General features: G+C 28.6%; 2 protein-coding genes across 11 annotated transcripts in view; both read right to left on the bottom strand.

Annotated features, from left to right (window-relative positions):
• Positions 1 to 15,189, bottom strand: part of Eip74ef (Ecdysone-induced protein E74) — a 103,468-nt gene that overhangs the window by 19,495 nt on the left and 68,784 nt on the right. For all 7 annotated transcript variants that reach the window (XM_074256632.1, XM_074256637.1, XM_074256636.1 and 4 more), the window contains 2 exons: positions 2,319 to 2,567; positions 718 to 885 (listed from right to left, as the gene is read on the bottom strand). In XM_074256632.1, the coding sequence (XP_074112733.1) occupies positions 718 to 885; positions 2,319 to 2,567 (417 nt within the window). The remainder of the gene's footprint in view (positions 1 to 717; positions 886 to 2,318; positions 2,568 to 15,189) is intronic.
• LOC141536250 (uncharacterized) lies at positions 9,479 to 13,337 on the bottom strand. 4 transcript variants are annotated; one of them, XM_074256640.1, is made up of 5 exons: positions 11,903 to 13,319; positions 10,889 to 11,458; positions 10,476 to 10,759; positions 10,243 to 10,358; positions 9,940 to 10,105 (listed from the first exon to the last, which is right to left on the bottom strand). In XM_074256640.1, the coding sequence occupies exons 1-5, from the start codon at positions 12,273 to 12,275 to the stop codon at positions 10,078 to 10,080; spliced, it is 1,371 nt and encodes a 456-aa protein (XP_074112741.1). In that variant the 5' UTR covers positions 12,276 to 13,319; the 3' UTR covers positions 9,940 to 10,077. The 4 variants fall into 4 exon arrangements, 3 of the variants coding, with proteins under 3 accessions (XP_074112740.1, XP_074112741.1, XP_074112742.1); XR_012480705.1 differs by having other exon boundaries at positions 9,971 to 10,105; positions 10,448 to 10,759; positions 11,903 to 13,337; XM_074256639.1 differs by having other exon boundaries at positions 9,479 to 10,358; positions 11,903 to 13,263.

The following is a 15,189-nucleotide window of genomic DNA, read 5'->3' as shown; positions in this document are numbered from 1 at the left end:
CTTCAGCATTTTTATTTATTTTTGTTTAAACGGTCTTATTTAATTGATGTATGCACATTTTTATGATTGTGTATTTTGTGTCAGAAGTTCAAATAAATAACTTTAATGTTGGTTTAAATTATACAATGTTAAATTTATTTTTTATAATTTAAAATAATTATTTTTGAAGTTAAAAATTATAATTTTATGATTGCAATTTTCGAAAATAAAAAATTATATTAAAGTTAGAGAAAATTGAAATTTTCTTACAATATTATTTAGAAAAATTTTTATTAACCAGTGATATATAAAGAAAAAATAATGAATTTGAATAAAAAACATAAAAATGAAAATTTTTACTCAAGTATTTTTTTTTTATGATCGAATTTTTGTAATTAAAAATATAAATATTTTTTTAACATTAACTATAAATTAAAAAATATAATTTTTGTAAAAATAAAAAAAAATAAGCCGTTCTAAATATTTAATCACCAAATGATCTTCGAATGAAAACTATTTAATCGTAAGAATATTTAGTGATTGCACGCCTCAAAAAAAGAAACTCATGTATGAAGGAACAATAGCTTTCAAAATCTTAAACTTTCAAATTAACCAATCAAATCATAATCATATTAGCTTAACAGAAAGCAATTGATTTCTTTAACCTTGCCACGAAATTTATTTTCCTATTGTGACAATTTTATACTTATTAAAATCTAAAAAAAAAAAAAAAAATACCTGAGGGCATATGAGAGTGATGGGAACCAAGATTTTGTTGTAAAGATGAATTAGGATTAAGTCTTGCTTTGAGCAATAAATTAGCATCTTCATTCCCACCGGATGATGTGCTCGACTCGACGTCACTGACTCCACTGTCTGCAGGACTCGCTGGCAGTGATCCACTTCCTAATTAACAGAAATAATAATTGAGTAAAAATGAATTAAAATTAATTAATAAGAAGAGAAAGAAAAAGTGAGACTTGATATGACAGTAATGTCGTTAAGCTCAGACTTAACTCGATCGAATGGTATATGGGTAACGCAAACTCGTTTTCGCGTGGCTGTTCAATTAAAGGTATCTTTATGCAAGAGCCGAAGGTCATCTTGTCATTTAGTATGCATACAACAGTAGTATTCCCACGGTAACCAACCCGAGCCATAGCTGTTTGCTGTTGCTACCAAGACAATTATTTAAAACTTGTTCAAGCTGAGACTATGCTAAGTAAATCCAATGCAAGTAAAGAAAGAGTAGTCGAGCTCGAGCTGATCCTGATGCTGAGCTGGATGATGTCGGTACCACTCACCAACGACTTATCATCTCTGTTTTTATCATACAACTGTCCCGAGAATGACCAACAGCTTTTCTTTTGCCGTATAACATGTTCACCGAATTAAAAAGGTCGAAAATTGCTACTTTGTCACTGACAGTAACTGCAGGACGATCAACTGTCAGATAAGGAGTTTATTTTACTTTAAGGTTCTAGAAAATTCCTATAAATTCCTAGAAATTTTGTTTTAGGTTTTTTGTTCAGTGATAGAAATTTTTAATTGAATATTGATAAAGAAAAAAGGAATACTTTTTTATTTTGGTAACTAGGCTGATTAAGAAATTTATTTTCTTAGGGATAAAAATTGATTGGTAGCGACTTTTATGGCTTAAATTCTGAATATTATTTTAACTTGTAATTTTGATTGATAAAAAAATCATAATTTTATTTTTCGGTTGAATAATTTTGGTTCAAACGAAATTTCAAGAACCTCGATAATTATTTGGGTTTTTTGCTAATTAATAATGTTGGAAATATTTTACGATAATTAATAATGTACCATGTACGTAATATTACATGTTTTAAGCTCTATGTAAAATGCGAATTTAAACTATGTACGCTTATTTTCTTGACAATTTTATCGAAATGGCTACGTTGTTGAATGCATTGTGTTATACATAAATAAATGATCTGAAATCAGAAATCTGATTTTTTGTTTTCAACAAATATTAAAAAAAAAATTGCATATACAATTTTTTAGAAATTTCTAAAAGTAAAATTAAGAAATTTATTTAAAAAAATTTTAAAAAATTCAATATTAAAAAATTTGATAAAAAATAAGAAATTTCCTAAAACTATACGATTCTAATTTTTTTTAGCATCAATAAATTTTCTTAAAGAAGAAAAAAAAATATCAAAAATTCAGTGCCATAAAATAAAACTCAGTTGAACTAAAATAAATTTTCTGGTCTTTCATATAGACAAGTTTGACGAATTTGATATTCAGGCCATCCCAGAAGATACCCCTTTGACCCTAAACATAACGTTCGAGCTACATATCTCCTTATTTACCTGGTGTATTTGTGGTGGCGATTCCATTAGTGGTGTAAGGAGGTTGTCCGAGCTGTATATGATTGGTCAAATGCCGATTGTACCCTCCGTTGGGCATGCCAAGATTGTGCTGGGGAGGATGCTGTGATAGAATTCCATGGAGCAAACGTGTTCCTGTAGTACTACCTGGCTCGGCCTTAACTGTCGCGAGGGCCATCGCCTCATCAGGGTCCGCTGAGTCATGTGGCGCTTGTATTTCCCTCGTATCCACTGCAATTATTAAATAACATTCCCATTAAATACCTGTTTCTGTCTTTACACTCCTGAATATTTGTTACGGGTTACGGATTACGGGTTACACCATTTACAACAGTCACTACCAGTTGAGATAGCAGCAAGAAGTTGCCGATTGAGCAATCGCCAGTGCTGGCATTCAGTAGAGGAAGGAGGGATAAAAAATGGGATATTGTTTTTATATTTAATGACGCGGAATATATGCAGAGATTTGCTCGGAGCTCGGAGGTTCTATTGAGATTCCTGTCTGTATTTATGCCAGCAACCAGCTACCAGCAATAGCATTACACAGCAAGTGAGTTGAGTTGTGCTGTGTTTAAACCGCTGGAGAGGAAGTGAAAGCCACTGTAGACTCTCCTTGACCCACTGCAATATTTCTACCTTCCTTTCAGCCACTACCAGTACACTACCATCAGGTTCATTAAGCAATTTCTCAACGAGTTCATCGATATCAGGGAAAATTGTTATGGAAAATGATACCCAATAACTCAATTATTTATAAAAACACAACTTCCTTTCTATACGAGTAAATGGAACCTATTTTGCGCTCTAATTAGTTCAAACTATTATTCACATTTTATTTTTATCATTTTTAGTCAGTGAACTCCTGGCCAATTGTAATTAAGAATTTGTATAAATATTCTATTAAATGCTAATAAATATTATTATAAATTTTTATCATTTTTTAAATAACATTCTTTGCGATTATTAATCTGAACTTTGAATATTTTCTAAATGACTTAAAGTGACTGTGGCGGCGGAAAACAGTCACAGAAGTCTAGTACGGGAGGACAGGGTTTGATTCTCGGCGACAGTAAAAGGAAAAAAAGAATTATTTATTTGTAATAAATAGTTTTTTTTTGTTTAGTGTGTAAAGTTAGATTATTTAAATAAATTAGACTGTAAGATGATAATAAATTTAATATCAGATTTTGAACATAACGACGTGCTCCATACGCATTACTACTAGCTACCTTACAAGAAAAAGCAATTCTCTTTGTTATTACTCAGTAAATTTCAGCAGCGCCAGTCATTTCAATTCGACAACGGATGATATAATATAAATTTTATTAAACTATTTACTTTTGTGAACCCAAAGGTTATTATTTTTCACAAAAATTTATAACACTCTTGTTATTTCAAAATTAAATTTTTAAAAACTCAAAATTTTTTATTACTTAAGTTAATAATTAATTTCATAAAAAATTTATTGTTTAGATATTTTATTAACTCGTAAAAATTTCTTTATTTGTGGAACAGATTGGGTAACTAATTTTATTTTTTTATATTATTTGAAGTTTTAAAAAAATTTTTTTAAAAGTGTCATTAAAAATGCGATTGAAAAGTTTTTTTTTTTTTTTTTTTTTTTTTTTTTTTTTTTACTTAAATCATGTGACGAACGCTTATTTTTAATCGTATAATGGATTTATCAGAACACTAAAAATTTATGAATTTTTGACTTCGGATGGTTAAAAGTTATTAAAAAATAATTTAAAGCAGAGTTTAAAAAATTGTAAATGTACACGACTATGTATTAAATATAAATATGAATATGATTTTGGAGTTTTGAGAGTGTAGGTGTAATTTACGTTATTGCCAGAGGGTCAGGCAATAAATGCTTTAGAATGAACAGTCAAAATATTGAGGGCAATTGCCCATATCCACCGAGTTCACTGATACTTGATGTGAGTTGTGATATATTGTTGCGATTAATTTATTCATCTTCATTGAAGTATACGTATTCTTTTATTTATTTATTCATTTATTGAGTACGAGCATTGTTGGTTGTTATGTCAATAGATTTTTTTAACCTTTCTTTAGTACAGCGCTTCCTATATCTTTGTACTTGTTTTATTTCGCCTGACGGCCAACGTCAAGTATCACGAATAGAAGTATAAACACATATGTACATATATATAAATAAAATAAATGGATATACAGTCAATAGCCGAGAAAGATCAGTATGTGCCAATGCCACGTAATGAATACCAATGCTGGTTTACTTGCGTTAAATGCACCTGGTGTTGCGAAAAATTTTCACACATGTTCAATGTTGCTCAAATATCTTGTATCATATGTCGCTCTTTATTCAAAATCTATTGAAACCTTGCCACTATCATTTTTGCGTAAATATATTTACGTGTTTCAAGCGTATGGAGCATAAGAAAAATATTAACATCACAGATTGTTAAATTGATACTACCAGAATTTTACATGATCATCTTGAAATTCAAATGTAATTTTTTTTTTTAAGTAATATTTTTAGATTGCTCCAAAATTTTTATTATTTTAAAATTAAAATTCTGGCTTAATGGTAAGCCAAGTAAGATAGGATAAAATTAACAAGAACCTTTCTTGTAGAAAATTAAATTTTCTATAAAAAAAATTTTTTTATGTATTTTTAATATTTCAACCAGAAATTGAAGTTTAAATTTTTTTAAATGATATTGTAATTCAAAAATTTAAATCCTAGATAAATAATAAGAGTTATGATAAAATTGATAAAGTCCAATTTTGTAAAGGATTAAATTCTCTACAAAAAAGGTACCCTGTAATTTTTCCGTGTGTCGAATATTAAATTCAGAAAATCAATTTAAAAATCCTCAAGATCATTAGCATTATTCACTACAAAAAGGACACCTTGGCAAACTAAAGAACCTCGTGCCAAATCAAACTATAAAAGAGAAGCAAAACTGGGATCAATTAATCCAGGGGTTGATAAAAGGGCATCCGACCTTGGGTGACATTGCTGATACCGTAGGTGAGCACTAAAAAAAACTAATGTCAAAAGTCGAATAAAGATAAAGAGTGAAAATGCGGTAGCGGAGAAAGAGAAAAGATGAATAAATATAGATGAGTGGAGGACGGAGGGTCGAGGGCGATGGACGTCTAGCCACATCGATCCATGGATATCATCTATTCTGTATATGATTCTCTATATGTCTCGTCCTTTCAAAATTTAATCAAATAAATTAGTCGCTTGTCACGTGTTGTTTTTTATAATTATGTTATGACGCCTACATATCAGCTATAAATAATTTTTCTATCGTTGTCTATTTATAGGTGTAATGATAAATGATGTGTGACTTATTGGGCCATCAGAAACCAACAGCCAGCAGACGAATATTATAAGCGTGCGTGCGATGTAATGTAAAATAGTAAGGTCAGTGTTGAGTGTTTGGTCAGTAGTATGGACGCCGGACGGAGGACGCTACGGGATAACTTTCTCTGTTAAATGTAAACATAATATATATATATATATATATATATATATATATATATATATATATATATATATATATATATAGGTAAGCTACATGCTGGTACATACATTTGAGTCCGGCATTGCGTAACGGTAACGCGAGACTCTCTCTTTCTATGTGACATCACGAGCTCTCAGACGTTCAAGTACAACACGCTGGGTTATATCTTGTATCTTATATGTTATATATGTTATGTGTGTTTAGTTATGCTTGTCGTATTGACGTAATGTATGGTAAATATACGTGATTTTATGTCGGTATATATTTTATATATTTTGTCTGCTGATGTACAGTCAAATTCATATATCAAAAAAAAAGTTTCATTTAGCTAAGAAAATTTTCGGGAGATTTATTAATAAGTTGTTTTGGAAAAAGAATATTTCTTGGTTCAATGAAACTTCGATTCAGCCAAGAGAAGTGAAGTTTTCATAAATATTTTTTTATTTGCTTTATAACCATGAATTTTTTCTTTCGAGTATTTATACAAAATTTTGTAAAATGAAATTTTTCATTATCAAATTCGCTCAAAATTAGCTGCTATAGTTGTAGACGATTTTCGGGAAAATTTTTTTCAAGTGATTGCAATATTAAAGACGCAATTTGCAGTCAACTAACAATTTATTAACAAAATAAATTATTTCTAAAAAATATAATTTTTTCAAATTGAATTTTTTTTTTTTTTTTTTTTTCCAGTAACAATCATGAAAGTTTTCAAATGCCTGTTAATTTTTATGAAATAAATTCTAAATATATTAATTATTTGAGCAAATTAATAAAAATTTTTTGCTCTTATTATTGCAACAAAATTCAACTTTTAACGAACGTATTCTTAAAATTGATCCTAATTTTGTTAATAAAAAATTTTTCTAATTTAAATAAAATTAATTCATAACAATATAAGTATTTATAAAAAATATATATGTAGTTCTCAGAAAATAATTATTGAATCATTGATCCATTTTATAAAAAATAAAATTAAATTGATGATTACAATAATTATGATAGTTATATAGAAATTTATTAATAGGTAGTAATGAAAATTGTAGATATAAATTTTATTACCATTAAAAAAAAAAATAAAGTAAATTTTTTACTGAGGGAAAAATAATTATTTGACTTCTGAAAGATAGTCAACGGAAATAATACATCGATAAGAAGTCAAATAAGTGAAACAATTATATCGAAGACAATGTTGCGACCGCGATATTCATTACATGACTCGACAATTAAAAAATACAGCACGTGGAACAATTATATTGTTATCAAGTTTATTGTTAAAGTAAATAAATAAATATAACCATAAACATAAACATGTTTAGCTTCTGTTTTGCCCTCAACTATTGTTGAAAACTTTCGAATTGTTTCTCAAAGCAAACAGAAATCATTTGAGCGTGAATAATTTCTATAAATGCCGGTTGATTGACACACTAGTTATTTTTTTCCGGCAGTGTAGTAGCAATAAAATACTTTCGCTGTTCTACTGCACTGTTATGTGTATAATGAGTCCAATACAAGAAGGAAGTGCTCGTAGAGTACTTTTATATTTCTTTAGTCCAACCCTGACCTATTTTCATACAATTTATATTTATATTTTTCGTCATGAATGCTTGCAAACGGTTTAAACGCCGTCGTCACTTCATTGTCATCGTTTGTACGTATAACTACTCGCGACCTCACATATATACGCCTACTTCCTTCAAAAACTCAACACAACAGGAAGAGAACGGCTTGAGAATTTAAATAAATCCTGTCTATGTACTTTATTTTATTTTTTTATTATTTATTTTTACTTCAATCTCATTTAAACGAACCTCGACAAACACTGCTATTTTTTTTTTTTAGTTTTTAAGTTTTTTTTTTAATTCGCTGTTTTTACCGGAAAAAATTATACATGTCAAGGACAATAAGAAATATTAGACACTTTTTTTATTGTAAAAGCTCGAAGTAGAAATAAACAGACATAAATTCGCTATTTATTATTATTATAATTAATAAAACTAAAACTAAAAATAAAAATCACAATAATAATGTTTTATTTACAAAACATGTGTAATTTATAATGCAGAGAGATCATCAGATAGAGATAGAGATAGGGATAGATAGTCGACATGAGTGAGTTAAGTAATAGTAGTATAATTGTAATTGTAATTATAATCATATTGCTACTTTAAATATTTACTGTGTTAAGCGTATCGGTGATTTATTTGAATACCGCCTATATAATACTATACTGACAATACTTCCGGTAACCGGTGAAGAATTTTAAATTTGGCCTTCAATTTAAACAACTTTTATTTTATCTGACAATGAGTTGAGGTAATATATAACTATACTATTATACAATTGTTACGCCAGGCTATGAACTACGAAAGTGAAAGCTATTATGGGATGTTATGTGGGAGAGCCCAAACAAATTGATTTTAGTTTTGTTCCTTTTTAGATTGCAGTTACAGTTGTAGGTTTATAGGTTGTTGGAACTAGGAAGAGATAATTGGGGCAAGATTTTTTAGGTTTTTAGTCTAAATTACTTGGATGTAGAAAAATGATTTTTTACCGACAGTTTAATTTTTTTGGGCTTTGTTGAGATAATTTATAGAAGGAAACTTAAAATTTTTATCAAATAAATTATTATTATTATTTTATAATAGAGATAGAATAGATTGAGGTGACGCATATGTGTATTATAGTAAATGTGGTAGCGCGAAATAATTCGTAATTCCGCGACAATAATAGACTAAACGTGTGTTGGTCTAAAGCATGCTTTCTATGTATAATAGTAAAACTAGTAGCAGTATAATAATAATAATATAATCCATCTAACTCATTAGCTACAGAGTCTCGTATTAGACATGGACATAAACATAGATATAGATATAGAGTAAGAGTAAGAGTGCGAGTGTGTAGTCAGCAGCAACGTGCATTATTACTATGTAGGTCAGGGCTGGTGCATTAAACGAGCGGTTGTCTCTTCCTCTATGCACCATGTATATATATTAGAGTGTATCAAAAAAATCGACTATTTTTTTTTTTCAACGAACATTGAAAAATCGTTAGAGTATCTCTAGAAGAAGATCCTCTGAAAATATGAGCTCTTAATATTAATATTTAGAGATGGCGTCATGTGATTTCTATTTCCCATTTAAATAACATAGGAAAATTTTTTTTTAAAGTTTGGAATTTTGTACCATGATAACGAGCTATCTCATAGGTTAAACACTTATCAGTCCTTATAGGAAATTAAATGCTCTACAAAAAAGGTCTGATTGACATTTTGCGTAAGTTAAGCCGTTTCAAAGATATCAAGCGTCAAACTTCAGATTGATAAAAATTGCGCTTAATTTTTTTTTTTAAAGAAAAAAAAATCAATTTATATGTATTTAAAATCAATTATCATCAATTTGAGAATAAATATATGAATATATTCAATAGAATGCATATCCGAAATTCTTAATAATTTTACAAATGCTAATTTTTATTGGTTTTCAGCGAAAAATATTTACTTACGTAAAAATTGTGGTACAAGTTTCAAATAAAACTATTTATATTATGTAATAATAATCCATTTCAATTAATAATAATAGATTTATTGGTTTATTAATAAATTAAACAGTAACAACAGTAAAATACAAGATCTATTGAAACATTTTTAGTGAACTTCTTAGCAGTAAAATCTACAATAAATTCTTTTTCATACAATTTGGATAATCTTGTCGATGTTTTTTCACAGTTTGTAACAAACCTTGAAACTGCTCCTCATTTTTAGTTAAGCGTTGATTATATTGAGAAATTAACGCAATATTTCTTTCAGCAACATCATTCACAACTTTTAACAAATTAAAAAATTGAAGATTATTTTGATAGCTTTCATGAATTGGCCATAAAGTTATGTCTACATCAAGAAAATCTGTACACAAACCGAACCGTTCAAATAAAATTAAAGATTTTTTAGATACAAAGTCGCTCAAATCTTTTTTTAATAATGTTTTGAAATTTTTGCCTTTTATTTGAAAACGCTTCTTATTTATAAGTGTGCCTTCATTCGATTTTAGAGCTGTAACTATTTTTTTTTTATTTCTAGCGACACATTCATATCAAATAATGATAGAGCAGCTAATTCCTCTGAGAGGTACCATAAATGCTTAGCCATTTTTTCAGATGCATTTTTAGAAACAAGTGGGTTTATTTTATTGTAGGAAAGCAATTCTTGCATTAGCTTCAAATCATTATTTGGTGCTGTTATTGCCGATGTTGCTGAAAACCATATTTTCACATAAAATTTTATTATAAAAACACAGACCTGCCGCACTCCTTTCATTTCAGAATTCGTAAGTTTAAATTGATTTCGAAATAAAAATATTTTCAAATTATAAATTGCCTTGGCCATCCACCTTGCGTGATGTACCGCTCCAGGTCGTTTGAACATTACTCCGTTAGGTGGTATCGCTCCCAAAAAAATAAAAGCCAATTCCAAGAGCTCTCTGTAATCACCTCTTGGTTGTGATATCTATTTAACATGAATTAATAACATTATTATTATTATTATTATTATTATTAAATTGCAATCAATATTAATATAATTAAAGTAATTATTACGGGAGACATGAAATATATTTATTTTTACTTGTGAATAATTCGTAAGAAGAATCAGTATTTGTTCTTTGGTATCACCTATGACTCCAAATACTCCCTGGTCTGAAATTCCTGCAACATACTTTTGTTGATCTATTTCGCTCCACTTATCTTTGAATCTGGTGAAAATTGGGACATTAGGTCCAGATGATGTAGGCCAATATGATTCAAATACAGATCTTAAAACCAGCTCAAGAATGTGGTGACGACACGGTAAATAAATAAGCTCTCTTTTTAATGCTTGTTCTATTAAAACGCATGAACCATTGTGTACTCCTAATAAATAAAAAATTTTCAATTAATTTTTATAAATAAATAAATGACAAATTGAACAATCAAAACATGGCTATGAAAAATTGAAGACATCTCAAAAAGTAGATCTGCCATAATTCAAGTAAATAATACCTGTATTTGTTGCCGTAGTATCGAAGCATAACGCTTTAACTTTGTCAGTGACAGACCAATCCCGCATTTTTGAAACAATTACTGAAGCTTGATTTTCACCAGTTCCAGACGAAATTTTGGGAGCTTCAAGAAATGTTTCTTGTCCCGAAGCTGTTATCACAATTGCCAGTCTATCGACATTCCCAGGTTCTTCATTATCAGGCATTATTTTTCCATCCCAGTGTAGAACGCAGTTATCAAGTGCTAGATTGTTTTGTAAATTCTTCACTACATTTTCCCTCATGGATTCACGCTTTCGATGGACCGTCATATGACTTATATTGTAATCGTTTATATCAAGTCCTACACTCGTCAACGTAGCAGCTATGATGTAAGTAGCATTTCTGTCAGTCACATTCGCACGATCAAGTGTACTAGCAAGTAGAGGTGTCACTACGTCCTTTTTTTTTGGCTGTTGCGAAAATTTAACATCATCTTCATAACCAGAAATTGAGTGTGAAGTTCGACTAAGACTGGAATCGGTTTTTTGACTTAATAAGCCGGTATCGTTGACAAAAGACTGATTTTTTTCTATAAGATAATCAAAATTTCAGTTAAATTCTTGATAATTTGTAAAATAATTCAAAATTTTAACCGCAAGAAGAAATAAAAACCAAACATTGATAAGTTACATAACAAACTTGACTTTCTAATTTCAAGATTCGTTAAAACATTTTAGCAATTTTTTAGATGCAAATTAAAAATCTTGGTGAACTTAAACTTTTATGTTCTTTGCTGATTTTCAAGGATCATAAAATACTCATGAAAAAGCTAGTATCAAGAATGAAATAGAAAAGCCTAGTTATCAAGAGAACATTCTAAAAGATCATTTTTTATTATCTAAAAAATAAATCAGTTAAATACTTTGAAGTTTTTGAAAAATGAAGACAATGTACGATTCAAAAGTGAACGATTTTCTATATAATTTGTATGCAAAAGTTACCTAAGACTGCGAAAAAGTAAAGAAACACTTACCAATTTCATTTGGTTGATTTACATCACTATCAGATATTAGGTCAACTTCCATATTATTTTGAGGATTAATATTAATAAAACCTCGTCGGTTCAATTGCCGTTGGCCTTCCAAAAATAACTTCTTATCTTTGTCAATAAGTTTCGTTGCATTATGATGAGCAACGTCAAACAATTTTTCAATTAGCACACGAAAATGTGATGTTTTATTATGAGACTGCTTTTTATTTTTACTTTTTACCAAATTGTTCCAAAGAGTATGACAATGAACAAGCTTTCTTATTGCAGAACTTTGGGTACACGTCGGAATTCCAGCTTCAGCCCATAACTCAAAAACGTTTTTAATCGTAAATAATGCACTTTTGTTAATTGTCATTCGTTGAGAACTATGATAATGGAAAAAAGAGACATAACCTCTTTTAAACTTGGCAGTTTACGTCCCACAAATTTTGTTATTTGGTAGCCAATTAAATAAATTTGTTTTTCCATCTTTAACACTTAATAAATAAACTTAATTCTTCGAAGATTGATAAACTAACGGTTAATTTAAACAATCATCAGAATAAAATGTAATCAGTAACATTAAAAAGGGAGAAGAAATGTATAATAGTACAAAAGCTTGGAGTTAATTATAGACAATAGCTGGTAGAGGGCGCAAATAACAATTGTATAATCTATTCTACAAACATTTGGATTACCGATTTACTTAAATAAGTAGATAACAAAAAAAAATTGATATGAAGTGAAATGGACTATTAACACATTAACATATAATACTATATAATCAGAATATTTATTATTAATACAAAATTTGAATAAATTTACAATAAACTTGTGAAATATTTTTTATGTAAGTAAATATTTTTCGCTGAAAATCAATAAAAATTAGCATTTGTAAAATTATTAAGAATTTTGGATATGCATTCTATTAAATATATTCATATATTTATTCTCAAATTGATGATAATTGATTTTAAATACATATAAATTGATTTTTTTTTTCTTTAAAAAAAAAATTAAGCGCAATTTTTATCAGTCTGAAGTTTGACGCTTGATATCTTTGAAACGGCTTAACTTATGCAAAATGTCAATCAGACCTTTTTTGTAGAGCATTTAATTTCCTATAAGGACTGATAAGTGTTTAACCTATGAGATAGCTCGTTATCATGGTACAAAATTCCAAACTTTAAAAAAATTTTCCTATGTTATTTAAATGGGAAATAGAAATCACATGACGCCATCTCTAAATATTAATATTAAGAGCTCATATTTTCAGAGGATCTTCTTCTAGAGATACTCTAACGATTTTTCAATGTTCGTTGAAAAAAAAAAATAGTCGATTTTTTTGATACACTCTAATATATATGATATATGGACGTATACATGCACTCTACTATACCCAGAGGAGGCTTGTCATTACCTCTATGCCTTGTTCTATTCTACATACTATCCGCAAGTAAACCCATCGAGAGGGAAACCAACAAGCGAGTAACGAGTATGCACCATTATGTGCTGTGACAAAGACTGACTAAGTAAAGACTCAAGAAAAAATTACACGCTTTAAAACGTTGATCCATCGACGTATGCTATTCATCTAACTATAACTATAACGGGTGTAGTACATACACCACGCCAGTCTCTTTACTTTATATTAATTTACTTTCATTTTTTTACCTCATATATATTATATTTATTTATTTACTTTTATTGCCTTTATAATTATTTTTTTCTATATTTACTTGATTTAGATATTTATAGACGGATCTTTGTAAAAAATTCAAGTTTTTTTTTTTTTTTTTTTTTTTTTTCATTAAATTGGATAATTTTTTTTTTAAATCGAATAATTTAAATAAAAAAATTTCAAGTCAGAAAATTTTTTTTTAATTATTTACCGAAGCTTCAAAATATTTTTTGATAGAATTTCCAAGGGAGCTTTTGGAAATGTATAAACTTTTTTGGAGTAGGAGGTCTAAATTTTATAAATGGTTGGCATGTTATATTTATAAGACAATGTATTAGAAGTTTTTTTTTGTAAATTAATTAGAAATACTAAAGTTACATTTTTAAAATTTCAACACTGACATAGTAGATAATTTTAATGAGTTTGGGATAATTTTAAGTGTTATTGGGAGTATAGTGAACAAAAAACATTCCGTAGCGTTAAAAAATGATTACTTTCTTCACAACAATTTCAAAATGTGATTATTGTAATTATAGATTAAAAAAAAAAATCTGAACTTAAATTCTTATAATCATTTTGTAATTATCATTTTGTACAGTTTAAAATTTTTTCTATTTGGAATATTTTAATAGACAAATTGACTTGATTTAAGGAAAAAAAAATTGAACAAGGATATTCATTTAGAGGAGTAACTTCAGCTGAAGATAAATAAAAAAATTCTTAAATCAAGCTAAAATTACTTTTAGTACAAAACATTTTCTGATTACTTCGACATCTTCTTTTTGATTCAAAATTTTTCTTTTAAAAAAATTTTTTTAATTATCTTACTAAAATTTAAAATAAAATTTCCAATAAAAAAAAAATATTTTTCGTAATTATAATTAAAACTGAAAAGTTTTTTAAAATAATTACGAATATTTATATAAAAATTTGCAAAATTGCAAAATAAATTAAAAATAACCAGATTTTTCCGTGCAATAAATAATAATTGATGATTGTAAATAAAAAATAAAAATAGAGAAAATATAATATAATCGGGATTGTAAGTGGGACAGCGACAGTGCGGCGTGTGGTACGTAGGAAAAAAGTAATATTGGATTAGATTGGATTGAAATATATAAACAGAGCTTCCGGTGTGCTCACCGTGTAGATGAAAGTAACACGTCTTCGTGCCAACGTTCCAATAACCCACCAACAAACCATTCGAGAGAGCACAAGGACAGCCTACCCTAGTTTCCTATTGCTGACCCGCCTACGGCCTGCGGGTAAATCCTCGCTGTACTTTACTTATACTGTCTATACATAAACCAATACATATATATATATTCATACTATTACTATTATTCTACTGATTGTGCGCATGCTGGTGTTATTAGTAGCAAATAGTTAACTTTACTTGTAGATATACGTGTACATCTTCCGGGCCGATCGGCGCGGAAAATCGATCCTTACCTCTTTAAAGGTGAAAATTCGTCAGGCGTGTAAAGTAGTGATGCTTACATATACAGTACAGGGAAAATACTATACCGAGAGTCTTTTAGACCTAGCTTTTTACAGAGATCGACAAAATGTAGGCCGAAATTATATGCATGATTGAAAACCGTACCGG

Source organism: Cotesia typhae, unplaced genomic scaffold, assembly GCF_013202065.1.
Source record: "Cotesia typhae breed Kobodo isofemale line unplaced genomic scaffold, CoteBio_Ctyphae scaffold_152, whole genome shotgun sequence".
Classification (NCBI taxonomy): Eukaryota; Metazoa; Arthropoda; class Insecta; order Hymenoptera; family Braconidae; genus Cotesia; species Cotesia typhae.
Note: the sequence above shows the minus strand (reverse complement) of the source record. Positions and strands in the feature narration are given on the sequence as shown.